The 19,563-nt window shown below is 38.1% G+C and overlaps 1 protein-coding gene across 8 annotated transcripts in view; it reads right to left on the bottom strand.

Moving 5' to 3' along the window:
- The window catches only part of LOC102897364 (WASH complex subunit 2A), a 51,032-nt gene that overhangs the window by 11,533 nt on the left and 19,936 nt on the right, over nt 1-19,563 (bottom strand). For all 8 annotated transcript variants that reach the window (XM_006916936.3, XM_025050313.1, XM_015593257.2 and 5 more), the window contains 8 exons: nt 18,927-19,097; nt 17,144-17,271; nt 15,973-16,059; nt 12,600-12,698; nt 10,604-10,735; nt 8,466-8,635; nt 4,055-4,157; nt 388-543 (listed from right to left, as the gene is read on the bottom strand). In XM_006916936.3, the coding sequence (XP_006916998.1) occupies nt 388-543; nt 4,055-4,157; nt 8,466-8,635; nt 10,604-10,735; nt 12,600-12,698; nt 15,973-16,059; nt 17,144-17,271; nt 18,927-19,097 (1,046 nt within the window). The remainder of the gene's footprint in view (nt 1-387; nt 544-4,054; nt 4,158-8,465; nt 8,636-10,603; nt 10,736-12,599; nt 12,699-15,972; nt 16,060-17,143; nt 17,272-18,926; nt 19,098-19,563) is intronic.

Raw genomic sequence — 19,563 nt, 5'->3', positions numbered from 1 at the left:
CCCCTCCGCCCCGAACTCCACCACTGTAATGACAGAATGGCACAAATTGCTTCTGTAAAGTGACATCTTTCAGATACTTGGTGGCTTTTTGGATATGCATACCTTAATGGCCTGGGCAGTTACACAAATGTTCTCAAAGTGTGTTCTTAAAGTGAACACGAAAATCTGAACCTTTTAATTTACATAATTTTGTGGGGTTTTCTGGGTCAAGTGAATAGCAAACCATTTTCAGAGGTTACCTCAGGCTGCTTACAGAAAGAGGACAATTTATTTTCTGTAGTAGAAAAATGTTAAGGGTGTGTGCATATGTGTGCACGTGTGGATTTTACAAAAACATATCAGAATATATGAGAGATAAACATGTCAGAATATACAAAAAAAGTCTACCTTTTCCAACTCCTCAACCACATGAGTTCTCCCAATTTCTGCAGATCCTTTGGCACTCTCAACCTTCTTGTCCACAGGTTTCACTCCAAATTGTGCCTCCTTCTCTTCTTCATCGCTGAATAGCAAAGGTGGTACCTCAGGGACAGTCTCTTTTTTCTACCAAAAGATGAGTAAATGACATCCTCATGAAAAATAATATCGACAGAATCACTTTAAAATGGAGTCAGAGCTGCCATCCCAGAGGAACTGCCTTGCTTGTCTTAATCTTCAAATCTTTGGAATGTTAAAACTGGGCAAAATAACCTTTGCCTGCTTCTCCCTGTCTGTTGAAGCAAATCCTCATCTTTCAAGGCCCAGCTCAGATGTCACCCAGGAAGGTTTTTCTGTTCTCTTCTGTAAGTACCAGTTATCTCATTGATAAGAATATTATTTATATCCCTACCTAGCCCTTATTGTTTTCATAATTTATATTAATAACTATCACACATCAGTTTGTCCATTTAACTGAAAGGTCATATAGAATATTTCCACAGCTAGTCACTGTGTTTTACAACAAGTAGGAGCTTCAACAAGATTACGAGCACTTTGCCCTGTCTCTCATCTGTCCCTTACCTGGAAGACAGGGATTTCAGAGATTAGGAAACTGGGGTTATGTGATTGCTTAGAGTTATTGACACTCTTGGGGCAAGTGACATCAAAAATTTTGAGAAAAAAACTATAACTCTATCATATTAATAGACTAGATGATATGAGGAAGTAAGCTGTGAAGTAGTATCTAAATTAAGTTAGGAAGACAGATTTGGAAACTAAGAACATTATTATGATAGAAAAAATATGAAATAAGAAGAATAAGGTAAGGAGATTTTTACTTGTTAGGAAGAGGTCCTTAAAATGCATATTCATTTGAACTTGAAATAAAAGATTGTAAACCCACAAGAGTTTGAGAAGAGATAAGGCTAAACTGCAATGATTAAAGAAAAAAATTTTTGTGGAATATGGACTCACTGAAAACTGCATATAAATTTTGATGCAAATTGATGAAGGTAAAAAATGAGACTTACATATGGTGAAACATATTCTCCTCTCATATAACTATGGGCCTTAAACAAGAAAATGCTATCCTAACTACTGGTTTTAAACCTTCCTAAAGATAAGCTGACTCTTCATTTTTGTCATGAAGTTAATTTTCTTGACAGATGAGTCACATTTAACTTATTCTAAAATATTCTAGGACCTGTAAACAAAAAATAACTTTTAAATACTGTTATCTAAAGGTGATTATATCTCACATAGTAAAAATCATGTGTGCAGGTTGTCCACCTACTTAAGATGTATATCTTTGACTTTTTGTCTTAACAATCATAATACTACAGGTTGAAAGACTTTTTAATTTCCAGAACCTTCAAAATTCATTAATTATTGTTCCTTTATCCAAGGTAGAAGTTATTATTTATAATTTACAAAGAAAACCCACTCATATCTCCCAACTCTTAACCATGGAGCCACTAAATGTCTTTTGGGAGGTACAAGTATGAGAGATTCAAGGAAAGGATTATGACCACCTCAAAAGCAGCAATAGGAAGCCCCAGAGCCCAAGGAAGGAAGTATGCTCCCCCAATGCTGAAAGCTTCTAGTACAAGCTGTGCCACCCCACTTAATGAAAAAGAATTCTTCAGTCATTAACTGGTATGTGCCTGGTCTGGGAAGTTTTCTCTCATAGAACAAGTTGACATTTGTATTATGTCTGAAAATATGAAGAATATTGCAGACAAGAGACATCCACCTCTTCTGGAGTATTCTAGGACAGGATGAGTCACCTAAAGCACATGGTGTATGAGGCTAGAAAAGATAAGTCCAATTTGAATGAGATTAAAGGTGGCATGGCAGACTCAGCTTAGGTACTGTAACAAGGAGACGACAGAACATGTTGTCTTTAAGAAGAGAGCCAGGGCAACAGCAAGAAGAGCAGATGAAAGGAAGGAGCATTGACAGAGAGGGCAGTTAAGAAATTATTTCAACAGTCAAGGCTAAAAATGACAAGACAGTAAGAATGGGAAGAAACATTACTAAAAAACGCGCAGAAAATAGTGACAATTACTCCGTCAAATGAGAAATAGTCCATACATGTCCTGGCACAGTTATACTGTGGAATACTACATGGTGGTGAAAAAGAGTTAAGATAGAGCTTATAAAAATGACAAATATGCTGCAGGACAAAATAAAAGATGCATAAAAATATGTGAAATGATCTTATTTAAATTTTCTTTAAAAGATGTGCAGGTACCAAGGATATGGTCACTTGTCACCGTGGTGGGAGAAGGAAGGTCTCCTCTATCAAGCCCAGTTTGGATTCTGTAGCTACTCCCACATGGAAGGAATGTCAGGGGGGCTCATCCCTTCTTCCCTGTCTTAACATGCCAAACTGGAGTGGTCTGAGGTTGGGGCTGAAGGCCCTCACAGATAGGAGGCTGTGAGTTAGCTTGATTCTTGGCCTTATAGGCTATCCCAACACAGTAAAGGAGGTCTTCATGGGGTGTAGCCTAAGAAGTTCTAAATTTCCCTTTGGGACTGCTAGCAATGGTCAGGTGGCAAGAAATACTGCTTGGCCTTTGTTCTATGTGTGCATACTCACATATATCTGCCTAGGCAATGTCTTGAGGAAGGATGAATAACAGGCCAAACACAGGATTTCAGTATGCCTAGGTTCCCTGGACAAATATCATCATAATGCTGCCTTCCTCTCGTTTCTAATGCTCCTTTTTGACATAACTTAACATCAAGATTAGCTAAATTTTTTAGCATAGGTGATTGTGGTAGTGCTGCCATGTAGATATAGTCACTGGAAGGATATTAAACCAGAGAGCAACTGAATGGCTACTTTTTTTTCTCATCACATACTTTAAAAACACTTTTTTAAAATGTGGTAAAAAACACTTAACATAAAATTTACCATTGTAACCATTTCTAAGTGTATTGTTCAATACTATTAAAAATATTCACATTGTTGTACAACCAAGCTCCAGAATTTTTTCATCTTGCAAAACTGAAACTCTGTACAGATTAAATAACTCCCTATTTCCCTTAACCAGAGTCCCTGGCAACCACCACTCTACTTCATGTTTCTATAACTGACTACTCCAAGGACCTCATGTAAGTGGAATTATACAGCATTTGTCCTTTGTGACCACCTTACTTCACTCAGTATACTGTCCTCAAGGTTCATCCATGTAGTAGCATGTGTCAGAATTTCCTTCCTTTTTGTTGGTTGGTTATTAATACAAATCAGGATCAAAATACTAATACTTAAAACATGCCCCTAAAAGAGATAATTTATGCCTTAATTGGCCTAGCCTAATGTTAGCAGAACTCAGTGCCACCAGCACTAAGCTTGGCAATTCCTCCAGAACTGCAAAAGTGCTCCCCACAGAGACTCCGGAGACCTACACCTGGCACTGGGCTGCATGACATGAAGGAACCCTTTTCTCCAGACTTTGTGAGTATGCTTCACCTGTAAAATACCAGATATCTTTCTAAAACTACACAAACGGGTTTTTTTTTATTAGATTCAGCTTCCAAGGTCAGGTTTTAAGAGCTAATTCAGGTCAGTATCACTATTCACGTAACATCGCCTCAAGGATATTTCCTGGACATAAGAGGTTAACAATACCGTAGTTGCAGGAGGAGCAGATGTGGGAGGAGAGCCAAACAGAGAGCTTCCACTATCAGCATCGTCTTCAAAGAGGAGTGATGCTCTCTGGGTCTTCTTTTGGCTATACAAACGAAAGTCAAATAAAAGGCAAATGTGATTAAAAAACAAACAGTACCCTTTCTATGCCACACTTCCAGGAACCCATCTACCACCAGAACACCTGAGCCATCTGCTGACCTTATACATTTGAAAGCAAATAAGAAAAACCTTTGAAGTAGGTGCAATTTCTATCTAGCAAATCATCAGCTTCTGCCTCTCATCTTTATCCAGGGCCTTCCTTATCTTGCCTTGCCCCTTTTCTGTTACTTTTGACTCAGTGTAAGTGTACTGTTAGCTGTGTCAAGGCATATAACATTTTTAGCATTCACAAACATAGCATTCTCTCTCACCACTTCCTATGACAGAAGAAGAACCAGAGAGCCTATATGCCTATTTCCAGAGTGGTCAGAAAGGCGGCTGTCAAGAAGATGCAGGGCCAAGACCTGTTTTGGGCTGTGACATGGTGCCCCTTAGCCACTTAACCCTGTCTTTTCAAGCACCTCTCTGCCCTTCTATGCCTTCTCTTCAAACCTGACACCAAGCTTGTCTTCCTCTAGCCTGTCTTCACCTATCTCCTTACCTAAAGTTCTGCCCTGGCCCCTACAGAGAATGTGGGCAATAAATGTCTTCTAGAACAAACACTGCTCAAGACCTTTTAAGGAACAGAAACATAAAAGTAGAGGCTTAGCAGTGGACATGGGGAGTTCAGAATAGAAAGTGTTCTAACTACTAAAGGGTCAAGTTCTGATTTTTACTGTGTGATAATCATCCAAGTAGCATACTAGAGAATTACCAAATAATGAAAACTTTAAATTCAATTTTAGCTAGATAAAAATAATACTAGCAAGTCATTTCAGTAAATTGCACCATATCCCTCTACTTACATTCGAATACAACTAGCATATACACCAGTAATGTATAAATATTATAATTTTTGAAGTCTAATTATTAACAAGGCACAATCTATGTAGCTTATTCATTAGTTTAATATTGATGTCTGCTACATGTTAAAAGAAAAAAAAACTAAGGATCACTGATCAGGGAACAACTAACCAAATAATTAAGTGCACTTATACTGGACACAGGCACTAAAGAACAGTTTAAAATTAAGGCCATACCTTGAAGTTATAAAAGCAGAGAGCCAATTCATAATGACATAAGTGAGGTAATATCTGATATGCCTTTAAGAATATATACTAATAAAAATTTATACAAACTATAACCAAAATATTTAATTACTAGGTGATGATCACAAAGTATTTAAACAATAACTATATCAGATGTCTAAAAATACCAGAAATCTCATTATGTCACTATAGCAGGAGAAAATCTTATGCATGATTTTCCAAACAAGTAATTTCTTAAAAAAAAAAAAAAAAAAAGGCCAAAAAACAAACAAACAAAAAACCCAACCCACAAAAAAATATCTGATGACAGATTCTGAAAATAAGCTGGAGAAAAGCTAGTGTTTTTCTGGAGACAGCTACAATAGAAAACAAAAGACAGTCCTTAACCTTGGCCTTCATTACAGACTCTCAAACTGTTGGTTAAATTTGGGCCTCTCATGAAGAGCAGTCCTTATAAGAAAAATATGCTACTCAGTAAGCTAGAGTATTTCTCATTAGAAATAAAAGGTTAAGTATTTTGATTTATTTAAAAAGAGATCAGAAAACATTATGATGACCACAGGGTTTATGGCCTAAACCAGGACACTTTTGAAGTGAAAGAGAAAATTATTAATAATCGCGCTGGAATGATAGGCACGAACCAGGGAAGTCCAGGCAAGACAAGACATTTGAGTGCCCTGCTTACAAGGCAGTATTTCACAACTTGGTTAGGGTCACAAATCTTGTTTTTTTTAGAATGGTTTGGAGATATAATTTACATACCATAAAATTTACCCTTTTATAGCATACAATTAATTGGTTTTTAATATATTCAGAGTTATACAACTGTCACCATAATCAAAGTTCACAATATTTCCATCAGCTCTAAATGAAACCCCATACCTGTTCACAGTCACTTTCAATTCTCCTTTCCCCTCAGCAGCAGACAAACACTAATCTACTTTCTGTATCTGTGGATTTATCTACTCTGGACATTATATAATCATACATGTGCTCTTCTGTGACTGGCTTAATTATCACAACATTTTCAAGGTTTATTCATGTTGCAGCATGTATTAGTACTTTATTTTTTCTTCCCGCTGAATAAGAGTCCATTGTACGGATACAACTTTTTTTTATCCTTTCATCAGTTGATGGACTTTTGGGTTGTTTCCAATTTGAGGCTACTATAAATAATGCTACAGTGAACATTCATGTACAAGGTTTTGTGGGGACATGTTTTCATTTCTCTTGAGCATATACTTAACAGTGAAAATTAAATCATGTGGTAACTCCAAGTTTAACTTTTTAAGGAACTGCTAGACTATTTTCCAAAGTGGCTGCACCATTTTACATTCCCTTCAGGAAAATGTATGAGGGTTCCAATTACTCCACATCCTCTCCTACTTTTTGTTGTCAATAAAAGCTGCTATTTTTTTTTTTGTTTGGTTTTTTTTTTTTGAGAATCTGATGAAAGCTCTGAATTACTTCCCCAGAAAAATGCTTATAAACTAAATTTTACAGACAACTTCTGGATCAACTGGAGATGGAATGAGTCTGGAGAAGAGAAAGCATTACTGAAAATTAGGTATTGTGTGTACTTACAAATGAGACATGCTTCCGACCTCTAAACTTGTGACCATGTTTATGTGCTTGGGACAAAGGGAGGGGGCACACATGAAAACAGATAACTTCTATACAATGTAGAAAATGCTCAAGTGCATGAGACACAGAGGAGGGGCTTATAGAGATGGAGCCATTTTTGCTCTCAATTCCAACCCTATTTATTTCTTGTCTCTCTCAGCTGTTTGGGTTAGGGAAGGCTTCTTAAAAGAGAGGGCTTAAAGTGCATCTTGCAAGAAGCTGGCCAAGGAACAAAGGAAGAAGAGTGTCCCAGGAAAGAGAGAGCAACAAAGTAAAGGAATGAAATGTTACCTCCCCTTCTCTCATGACAACAAATGGTAATGTTTAGGTGCTTACAAAGTACCAGCTATTGTGCTAAGTATTTCACATCTGGATTTCATTTAATCCTCGCAACGATCCTATAAGAGAAGCACCATTATTATTTTTGTTTAACAGATGAGGAAACTCAGGCCCAGAGAGATTGGGTAACTTGCTCAATGCTATCCAGAGAGGAACTGGCAGGGCCAGAATTTATTATTGGGTCTTGGGATTCCTGAACCTATATTCGTAACCAGAGGCCAAGGATGCAACTAGCAGTGAAGTCACAGAGACCAAAAGTAGAAATGGTGACATCTGAAGAGATCACAATACTTAGAGATAGAAATATAAGGTGCTTCTGAATCTATCAAATGAAAATGAAAGCTTAACCACACCAATGCATAGGATTTACATGTCCAATTAATTGCCTTTTTATGCTACTATCATTTTGCTGAATTTCAAACTGATCATGTAAGGCTCTCAAGAGAAAAAAAAAGTTTGCAAGAAAACTATTCGGAATCCACAGCTAATTTGGTAGCATGTTACAACAACCACCACAGCCCATGCTCACTCTACACATCCTGCAGGCTTCAGTCCAAGTATGAATGTGGAGGGGTATCAGCAACTGGTGTGATACAGCCCAACTCTGCAAAGAATCATCCTCGTAACAGGATGTTCAATGTTGAGCAGATTTCTACAGAAATGACAATCTTAAATAACCTTGATCAAACTTTACATTCTTTAGGTCAGAGGTCTCCAATCTTTTTGGCACCAGGGACCAACCGGTGTTCGTATAGGAATCTAATGCCTGGCGATCTGAGTGGAGCTGAGGCAGTGATGCTAGCACTGGGGAGTGGCTGCAAATACAAATGAAGTTTCACTTGCTCGCCTGCCACTCACCTCCTGCTGTGTGGCCCAGTTCCTAACAGGCCACAGATCCATACCAGTCTGCGGCCCAGGGACTGGGGACCCCAGCTTTAGGGTATCCCAGGGGAAAACCAAAGACAATAAACTGTACTTAAACCCCTAATAAACTAAAAAAAATATTTTAAAGTTAAAAAAAATGGTAGGTAGAAGAAATTAAGATTCCGCGTTAGGAAGACAACCAACATTTTCTAGTATTAGTGAAGAATATCTTGCAAGTGAAAATCAAAGACATCCTCATTTGTAGTACTACTAGGTAATAAATCATCAGCAATTCACTCCAGTAACTAATAACTTCAAATACCTTACTTGTTACCACAGACTCAGAGTAAATGATTTCGTATGGCTCTCTCACTCACCTGTCCTTAGCAATTGCAAACAGGTCATCTTCATCGTCTTCCTCAAAGAGGCTGGTCTTTTTCACAGCCTTGGCCTTCTGGTCCTGAGAGGTCCCAGAGACTCTAAGTTCTCCTTTAGACCTGTTGTCAGATGCTGAGTTGGTCTGTGAATCAGTAATATTCCACTGGTCCTTAAAATGTAAAGTACATATTAAAATCTAGAAGTCTAAAGAACCTAGAAAGTAAAATAAAATTTACATTCATTAAACTAAATTGTATATAAACTAAGTATTATACTACAAAATGTATCACAATTGAAGAAATCTCATGTCTAAAACTTTTCTTTAACCTCAAATCTAGATTGCTGGGTTCCTTGACTTCACAGACCTTCTCATGCCCTCCTCCTCCACTGTCTGCCATGATGTTTCTCCTCTCCATGGTTCTGTTCTGTTAGAACAAGGGAACTTGTCTACTTTAGAAGATCGAAATTAAAGAGGGAAGCTAAAGAGAAGAATAATGTTAAAAAAAATAAGAACTCTCAATTTTGGAGTAAAATATTTTAATTTAAAAATCCCAAAGCAGGCTAAGAAAAATGTATAAAAAGCTCATGTGGAGGTGGCTCCACAGTGTAGTGGTTAGCACTTCTGCTTTACACGCAGAAGGTCCTGGGTTCGCGCCCCAGGTGGAACCAGGGACCATACCCCAGGTGTGCCAGGCTCTGGGGTTGCCAGGCTCCTGGTACACGCTGCAAGCGTGTGGGAGGAGATGCCCTGCCTTCAGAGATCCAGTTCTTAAGGGAAACGGCAACATCCACAGGTCAGGGGTGGAAGTAGGGCGGGGAATTAAAGAGGGGCGGGGGCGGGAAACTCATGTAATGCACATGTAAACACAATACAATGAAAGCTGATAATGACTCTTTTACCACAAAAGACTGAATCTGGACTTAGCCTTCAAGGAAACCTCACCTGGCTATGCTCATCCCTTCAAATCAAGGAATTCCTGAGCACTTGCTTAAGTAGTCTTTTGGTCTCTAGAGAATAGAGCTTTGCAAATCTAAGTGAGGTCCATAAGCCAGTAGCATCTGTTATGCAGAATCTCAGAGTTCTCCCCAGACTTTCTGAATCAGAACCTGCACTTGTAACAGGACACCCAGGTGATTTCTTCATGTTATGGTTTGAAACACACTCTTCTAGAGCAGCAACTAGACAGTAGAACCCCTGAAAGAGCTTTAGAAAATTCTACTGACAGGTCATATCCCAAATCAATTAATTCAGAATTTCCAGTGGTGAATACCAGTATTAGCACTCTTTAAAGTTCTCCCAGTGATTTCAATGGTAAGCCAATGTTTAGAGTCGCTAGAACTCTGGTTATCTTTCCTCGGCAAGGAATGTTGTTCTCAGCTTTAGCTAATATTTTTACTTTCCCAGAACCACTATGGTAGGAAAAATGTCACTAATAGTTGGCCATTTCTATAGGGAAAACAATCACTAACAATGCTAAAAAGTAAAAAAAAGAAAATTCGTATGTTTGAGTAGAAACATACAAATTCGTATGTTTGAGTAGAAAAAGCAAATTATGCTGTGTTGTACCTATGATTTATCTAGCCACGTCATACTCTCAAAAACTTGCCAATGATGTTAAAAAAAAAAAAGCATTATTATAGATTTTCAATGCCCAGGGCTTTTAGTGTTATATTTAAATTTTTCTCGTACAGCTAAATCTGAACAGCACCTAAATATATTCATTACTGGCTTTTTAAATATGTATCTAGACAGGAAATGGAAATATTATTATGACTAATAAAAGAAGGAAGTTAAACTTGCACTGGATACTCCTACCATGTCTAGATTTATGTTTCTTGATTAATGAAACATAGTGATGATTTAACAAGATAAGGTAAGGCATGATTTCAATTAGCATATATCATAATCTGAGGACCATACTTATATTCCTAACCATTCTGAAAAGATTTATCTTTCATATACCACATTAAATATCTTTCTTCGAGAAAAGAAAGCTAGTTTTCTCAACATTGTCTTTGGTTACTGAACTTCCCTAGATATAAAATAGGTAGAAAAAGAAAATGTTTAGGACAGCCATAACTCTTAAATCTCATCAAATAACCTCCTATTTTTCTCTAGAAGAGACTTTCAACCCACCTCTTCATCACTGCTAAACAATAATGCAGATGCTTTCTTTTTGGAAGGCTCAGAGGGTTTTGCTTTCTCTTGGCTTTGAGTTGGTAGAGATGATGTCTGCTTCCTAGCAGCTGTAGCCCCAAAAAGATTATCCTAGAAAAAAAAATGGCAGAAGAGTATGACATCTTACATATAAAACAAAAAACTTAAGACATTCTCTCATGTTGAATTGTTAGAACACAATGCAATATATATATATGCCTTACTGTTAAATTGTATACCTGAAACTTACTAAATTTCGTTAACCAATGTCACAATAATAAAAACATATATAAAAAATAAATAAATAAAAAATAAAAATAGGAGGTAGATAAGGGTAAAGGGGGTCAAATATATATGATGATGGAAGATTTGACTTTGGGTGGTAAACACACATGCAATATACAGATGATATATTATTAAACTGTACACTTAAAACATATAATTTTATTAACCAACGTCACTTCAATAAATTTAATAATAAAAAAGTAGGAGTTACATGAAAAAGAATTGTTAGAGAATAAATCTCTAGTCAGGTACAGAATATATATAACGCCTTTGGGGGGATCACAAAATGCTAGTAAATCCCACTTTTCTCTTACATTTAAGCCTGCGATGACAGTCTGCAATCTTCTCTAACTGTATTCTCTATCCACAAAAGGGATACACAGATAGCATAAAACGCAAGGCAGAACACTTTGGAAGGAGCAGAAGGGTGGTTAATGTGAGGACAAGGTTACAAAAACAGGAGGAAACCTGGCACCATCCTGTTGTCCTGTGGGCAGGCCCTCTATGCTTACTAGGGAGGGCCTATAGCCCCCAACTGCCAGGAGAGCAGTATAGTGCACTGCCGCAGATAGCAATTTGCACCTTTCTATGAATTACAAGCTGGAGCACTGGATAAAAGGAAAGAAATACAGAGCTTTCTCCATTCTTTTACATCTATGAAGGACACATAACTGGGACAGAAAGAAAGAACAACTTGGGTTTCTGGTTAATTTTAAAGAAACAATATAAACTTAAGAAAGTTTACTAAGTAAAATCACTGGCCTAATAAGGGCTGATTCTTATAGATTCAAAAGCATTTGTCAATATTTGCATTGCCAAGCACTCCAGAATTGCCTATGAAGATACTTTTACTTAGATCCAGGTAACAAAACCATCAGAGGGCCCGAGCCTGATTTAGACAGAAAAACACTCTTAACAGTATTCTACAGCAGGTGAACAGTCCTGAAGCGTAAAGATTTGATAAAGGGAACCATTAAAGAGAGTGTTGGAAGGAAAGGCCATGAGAATAACGAACTGGCATCTAATAGGTATATTAATGACAAAAGCTAACATTTACTATGAACTTGCTATGTGCTAGGCATTGTGCCAAGGGCTGTACATTAGTTTTTTTAGCTGTCACAATGACCCTACATACTATTAAGCCATATACCATTCAGAAAGGTAAAGTTACTTGCCCTAGGTCTCTGATTTGCAAGTAGTGGAGCTGGGATATGAACACACGGGTCTGATGTCAAAGCCCAGAAGCTTAGCCACCACACGGTACTGTGTAAGAATCAAGGCTTGCTTTGTCTTTCCTCTTATTTCTCTCTCCCACTTTGCTCTCTTATCCAGGGTGGGAAAGAAAGAAAAGATGAGGACATAGCTGCCTTCTCCTCTTGACTCCCCCTTTAACTAAGACATTCTTGTAGATCATTGGGTATTACACAGATCCATCCTCTAAAAAGAATTTCTTAAAGTCAGATTTTTAAAGTAAAATCTACAAAGCCTTCCATAAGACCTGGGTCAATAATCTAATGTCCTGACCACTGTATAACTAAGAGAACTTAAGAAAGGAGTCGCTGAAATAAAAACAAATTTTTGTTGTTGTTATACAAGCTTCAGATATAGCCTCTGGCTATAAAGCAACATCAGCAATGGTTTTCTACTAATTGACAACTTGATTAGCTTATGCTTCAATAACAACATTTACCTCTTCATCTTCATCATCAAAAAGTGAGACTGATGTAGGAAATTTGCTAGGCAGGAGAGATGCATCTTTTGACTTACTCACATTTTGAGAAAACAAATCCTGTTGGAGCAAGATTAAAGTTCCTGGTTAATAAGATATATCAGTTTTGAAAGTATCAGTTAGATATGAAACACTAAAAAGACTGTGACATGATGGCTGCCACGCATCTAAGTCTCTTTGTCAGAGAGGAAAACTCAGTGAGAGTGTCCTTGAGGAACACACATGAGAGTCTATCCTAGCTGTGTGCAGCACAAATGCCTGCCTGCAAGAAAGACCACATGCAACTCCAGATGGCCTCACTAGAATCCAGATGTTGTGATATTCCCACTTTGCTTTATCCTGGCATCCCACTCTAATGACTTAAGGCAGGGGGAAATTTTCCAATCAATCTCTTATAATGCTTAAAAAAAAAAAAACTTCTTTTTTCTGACCAAAGAATCAGAAAGATTAAATAGAAGCTAGATTCCCAAATTACTGGATCTATGACTCTGCTTTGTTTACTAACACCTTTGTCCTCTTATAAGAATATAATATTATTTTTTTAAATAACCACCAACTCAACTTTTATTTTAAAATGTTTGGCGTTCTACTTGAACTATAGGTAGGTGTTGCAAATTAGAGAAAAATCTGGTAGATTCTAAAGAATATTTCAAAATTCTTCAAAATGTTAGCTTATAATGCAAAGACAGATCTGCAAATTGAGCTGCATGAATCAGCATAAAATTAGCTATATAAATGTAACAAAATAGGACAACTATTTCCTAGGGAAGAAACTTCAATATGCAGGAGCATTAAATAGGACAAGAACATAATTTCTAAGATGTCTTTAGATAAACTTTTTTTATTATGGAATCAATGTTTGCTCTTCAAAGCCCTAATGAATTCATTAACTGAGAAGAACTCTTCTCAGTCCAGTGGTTTTCACCTGGGACCCAAGAAATCCCATGGGTCTGTTTATGTAAAAAAGGCCACACAGTGGGAGCTCCAGGGTTCCCACGCCCCTCCTGCATTTTACTCATTGGCAAGATTTTATTTAAGGAAAGGGCTCTGTTGCTTAATTAAAAAAAAATTTAACATCATGGTTTTGGACCCCTGACTACTATCTTCCCTGTTGCTGGTAAAAAAAAAAAAAAAGAAAAAAAATGCTTTTTCATTACCTCAAACATGTTCCAAAATGATTTCACAGGGCAGGCTTTAGCTCTGCACTTGAGATACAGAGGCAGGAGTAAAGAATCAAGCCTTATAGTCCAAAACTTTATCTTCTAGACTATACTGTTTTACTTCTTGCATAAGCACCTTGACAGTATCCAATAAAAACTATGATAATACACAAGGGACAAAGCCTTCAGTGATGGTTTTAAAACCTTTCTGCAAATTCTTTTACATCAAGAATTGCAGTCTTAAACCTGGGTACGTCTTTGTGACTGCCTTGACCAACAGAATGTGGCAGAAGTGACAATGTCGACTTCCAAAGCTAGGTACAAAAAGCAATACAGCCTCTGTGCAGCTCTCTCAAGAATCTCACTCTGAAGCTTGGAGCCACCGTATGAGAAATCTATGTACGAAGTCCCAGAAGCTGCTATGCTGGGAGACCATACAGAGATAGGAGTGCATGAGTCTTTCTCGCCCAGGCACTAGAAACGTGAGTGAGATGATTCTTAGCCCGGCCACTCTCAGACTAGAAACCACATGTGAGACCCTAAATGAAAACTACCTAGCTGAGCCAGCAACTTCTAGAACCATAAGAGGTTCAAAAAAACTTATTGTTTTAAGCCACTTATTGTTTTAAGTTTTGTAGTGACTTCTTTCATAGCAATAAGTAACTGGAACACCTTTTAAGTCACTAAAATTGCTCAAATTTGTTTTCTTTTTTCATATAGTTGATGACTATTTGACAGCTTACCAAATGCCAATCAACAGTCTAGGTCAGGGGTCCCCAACCCTGCGGCCAGCCTGTTAGGAATCAGGCCACACTGCAAGAGGTGAGCGGCAGATGAGTGAGTCAAGCTGCATCTGTATTTGCAGCCTCTCCCCAGCACTAGCTCTACTGCCTCAGCTCCACCTCAGATCATCAGGCATTAGATTCTCATAGGAGCACCGGTCCTTGGGACCGCTGGTCTAAGTATCAGGAATAATAGCAGGGAACAAAATGTCCTGCCCTCACGGAGTTTATTCTAGTTGGGACAAAGACAATGAACAAGTAAACATAAAATGTCATATGGCAATATGTACTGTGGAGGACAATAAAACAGAAAAGGGGGCAAATGAGTGCAGCATGGTATGTGCTGGCAGGCTTGTTACCATAAAAAGGGTTATCAGGGGATGCCTCACAGAAAACTGGAAAAAATGAAGAACCAAGCCAACTGGACTCTGGGAAGAGCATTCCCAGAGGGGCAGGAGCCAGTGCAAAGACCTTAGAGTGCAAGTGTGCTTGACGGTAAAGAAGCAGGGAGAACAGAATAAGGCCAGAGTGTGAAGCACCAACATGCTGTGCTCATATGTCAGGAGTTTGGCTTAACTGGACTTTGGTTAATCCCTATCTTCTGTACACTGGCCTTCAGTGATATAGAAGCCTCCAAGATTTTTTTTATATCAATGGTAATCACTCTACTTACAAAAAGTTTTATGTTCATCCTAGCTATTAGTGCAAAGTAACTACTAGAGCTACCTCCAAAGTTCACAAAATCATGAAATTACATGTAAATTTCTGCCACATATTTTTCTGTGAAGGGGATTATTTCACATTAAATTCTCATACAGGTCTCTGATTGCTTAAAAGCTTAGCCTAAAATTAATTCTAAAAGGACCTAGGCCTGTGGAAGTCAGAAAAAGCAGTGCCACTTCTGAGAGCTGATACTGCTCCACTGCAAAGGTGCTTCCAGGTGGGTGTCTGGAGAACTGGGGTATCTACAAACCAGCACCAGCCACAAACTATTACCAGTCACAACATAAAAGGCTATGCCAGAATACTTATCACTTCATCACTAAGCCCAACTTTCAGTGAGACTACCGAAAAAAGAAGCAGTGTGTTGATTTCCATTCTAGTACAAGTGCCTCATCAGTGTGGATCAACAAATAGCCTAAAATTTGAGCATCCTGAAGAGAGAGTATTTTCCTCCCAGGAGATGCACTAGATTCAAATCCTACAGTGAAAAGTATTGTACATGTATTGCTTCTAAAGACCATCTGTTCTTAAGAGATTACTTTCAAAAAAGGAACTAAAGAACTTAATAAAATGTCTTACACTTCTACTAAGAAAATCTGAATTCAGAAATAGTTTCTAATGTCATATATCCACAGACTAAGTATCAGAACTAAAAAAAGAATTCCTTACCTCAGTGTCTTCTTCGTCTGAAAATAAACCTTTTTGAGTCTTTGTTTCTGACAAGAGCTTGAGATTTTTGCTGGAAGGCATGGTGACCTTTGTGGGAAAAAAAATTTTTCGAGAGTTAAAAAAAATATACCCGGAAATGAGGGTTTAATCATTTACTCAGAAAATGTACTGAGTCTCTGCTGGAATAAGGCGCCAGGTCACACACCCGGGGATAAAGACATCGTGGGCCTTGGACATGTATCAAGTTCGTACAAAGAACTAATTCCAAAGGAGTATCATGAAAAAGAATTTTAAAATTTGTGTAAGTTAGAAAAGAGGAAAGAAACAGTTCCTTGATAAAGTAAATTTCTCAAGATAGACAAGGACTAGACATGGGAGATGGTACAACCAAGGACATTCCAGGCAGAGGGAAACCATGTGAAAAGAGAAAAGCAAGATAAAAGAGAGGACACATCTGGTAGATCAGAGTAGGACAGGTTGCCTACCTCATACAGGACACAAATGGGACATTTACAGCTGGAGCCAGCATAGGAAGGCAAGCCACCCTAGGAGCTTGCCAGGTTCTGAATGCTGGGATCTAGGTGGTTGGCAGCAGGAAAGTCAGGGTTTCATAGCAAGGACATGTCGCAAGATATGCTTTAGGAAGATCAAGGTGTGCGGGATAGCAAAGGGAAAGCATCCAGAAAAGCTTAAGGACTGAGAGGGATGCATCCCACTGGCCAAATACAGGTCAATTTGAGCACCAAAAAATAATAACAATGCTCATGAATACATGAATAGAGAATCTACTATCCTATAGTAATACTAAAAAAGCAGGAAAGAAGAAACAGCTCTTCTACTCAAAAGAATGCCAGTTAACAAAGGTAGAAGAAATGCAAGAACTAGAAAAACATTATTTTGCATCCCACAACATGGTAACTAGTTCAAGAAAAGATCATAAATAGATGCTAAAACAACTGGGAAGGGCAAAATCCTAACAACTGCTGAATCTTGGTAGTAGTTATTTGAGTGTTTGTTGTACTCTTTTTTCAGCCTTCTGAAAAAAGAAGTTTGAAGTTAAGTTTGAAGTTCTTTACTATACACTTGAAACAATAGCTCCCTCTGAGTTTCAGAAGAATTAACAAGATGCCATAAATCAATACTCCTATGTTCAGTCTTCCCTCCTACTCACTTTTTCTTCTGCTCTTGCTTTATTTTCATCTGTCTTATTCACAGTAGCTTCTGGCAAAGCCGCTGCTTTTTCTTTGAACAGATCTCCTTCCTCCTCATCAAAGATACTGGTGGTGGATTTGACTTTTTCTTTAAAAAGATACCATAGCATAAAATTACACTAAAGTAAAAACTCCCATCACAAAATTCAGACTAAAAATTCTTCCCTCTCAAAGAATAAATTTAGTATGGTATTTCTTGATTAGTTATCAAGAATATTAAGTGAACTAGACTGGAATTTTTCAAAGAACACAACAGTAACTCAAATGAAACACAGGACAGACAGTTTTAACCAAGCAACAGCATCCTATGCCTAGAGTAGCTCGGACTGGCATAAAAGGTAAAGAGAGACCTATAGAAAGTAAGATCATTTAAGAGTCAATCACTCTAGGAAGCTGAGAAATGAGGGTCAGCTCCTACTTTTAAAAAATCAAATTATACCATAGCATATAAAAGCAAATACTGAAATCTCCTCTGTAACTCCATGTCCCCACCCAAACACAACAGCCATTGGGAACAGTTTGGTATACATGCTTCTAATTTTTCCGAAGAATATGCTGATGTAGTAACTTTAGTCATTCACAGATAAGGCTATAAATGATAACATAATTTGAACAACATGCCTTACAATTTAAGTTTTTCACTTAATGTGCCTAGGATATCTTGCCATGTCAGCACACACAGACCTCATTCTTTTAAACAGGTTCACAAAATCCACTGAATGTATGGAACGTAAATTACCCTATTGATGAATATTTGGGTGTTTCCAAGCTTTCACTACCACTACTGCGGCACTGAATGAGGCATGTGTGACTGAAATGAGCACACTGACTCATGGGTGTCCCAGGAGAGAAGCAGCTGTCAAAGAAAGCGGTATCAACTTGTGATTCCAAATCAGTTCTTAATGACATCCGCTACAGTGAGAACCCTTTCAAGCCACAAGAGGCACTATCATTTCAGTCACCCTAGAGTTGAGTGTATTATGCATCCATTTGCACTCTTTCTAAAATAACTAGGCTATTATTTCCCTCAATTTCTGTTTCTAACCTTACTTTCCACACCTACCACTGAAAAAAGGGCTAGTGCAACCCATAAAACAGCAAATCTCTGCTCGCCAGGGAGCTTGTTAGAAATGCAGAATCGCAGGCCCCACCCCACACTCACTGAATCATAATCTGCATTTTGACAACAGTTCAGGGAGAGTCATCTGCACATTAAAGAACTGATTTAGAGGAGTGATTTCCTGAACAAACTGGTTTAAATCTGAGGGAAGAAAAGAGTGCCAAAGTGGCCAAGGGGCTGAAAACGCAGTCATATAAGAGAAAATCAAGGTTTCCTGGGCTTTCTGAAACAGAAAAGTGAAGCTGGGAACTAAAGAGCTAGCATGTGGCATTCTACTCATACCGTTTACTAAGGACTGCTGGAAAAAAAGTGTGATCAAAGCTTTTGTGTAATTCCAAAGGTGAGAAGCAAAATTCTTGAGCAGATATAGGGGAACAGATTTCGGCTCTCTATAAAGAAGATACTCCTTAATTAGTTTCCGAAGCAGAAAAGATTCGTTCATAAAATAGAAATCTCCAAGGGACTGTAACTATTTAAGTAGCAATGAGACAACTCTATAACAAGAATGCTTGGTGGAGGAGTTCTGGTACTGCAAGATATAGGAACTAGAGGAGTTTTATGCCTTATTTAGGTCAATCTTATTTTTTCTGGCAAAATTCCCAGAAATAGGCTGGAACAGGTACCTGTCTTGGAAGGTTTGCCCAAGGATGCTGCAAAAAAGTCGTCATCATCATCGACATCAAAGAGGCCAGCAGGCGCTGAGAGGTACGAGCTTTTCCCTGAAGTGGGCTGTTCGGGCTTCTGAGGCTCCTTCAGTGATGGAGCAGATGTTTTACCAAACACATCAGCATTCCCTGTGGGTACAGGGGCAAGACAGCCCAGGTGTGAGCCAGTGTAGGTGGGCCTCCTGACCTTACAAGAAAAAAAAACTCTACCAACCACCAAGAACTGTTAGTTTCAGTTCATCCACAAGTCACAGCAACAGTAATTTAGGGAGGAGGCAAGAGAATTAAAAATGTTAAATTAAGCTACATTCAGAGACTGCAAATGCTGATCAGCCATGCAGCCAGGCCAGGAAAACACCTGCACAACAAAGGAATATTTCTACTGGAATTGCTAACAACCCATTCCCCATATCTGAGAAGGGGAAACAGGAAAAACAAGAGTCTTTAAGTCATTCCTTTCCTATGGCTAAAACCACAAGGAACCTATGGAGGATTAAAAGCTGGAAACTGCCAGCAGGCCTTTGACTCTACATATTCTTACCTTTTCACGATATATATTCTTCCTCTTCCTCATTGTATGTCCATATCAAAGGAA

Source organism: Pteropus alecto, unplaced genomic scaffold (assembly GCF_000325575.1).
Source record: "Pteropus alecto unplaced genomic scaffold, ASM32557v1 scaffold287, whole genome shotgun sequence".
Classification (NCBI taxonomy): Eukaryota; Metazoa; Chordata; class Mammalia; order Chiroptera; family Pteropodidae; genus Pteropus; species Pteropus alecto.
Note: the sequence above shows the minus strand (reverse complement) of the source record. Positions and strands in the feature narration are given on the sequence as shown.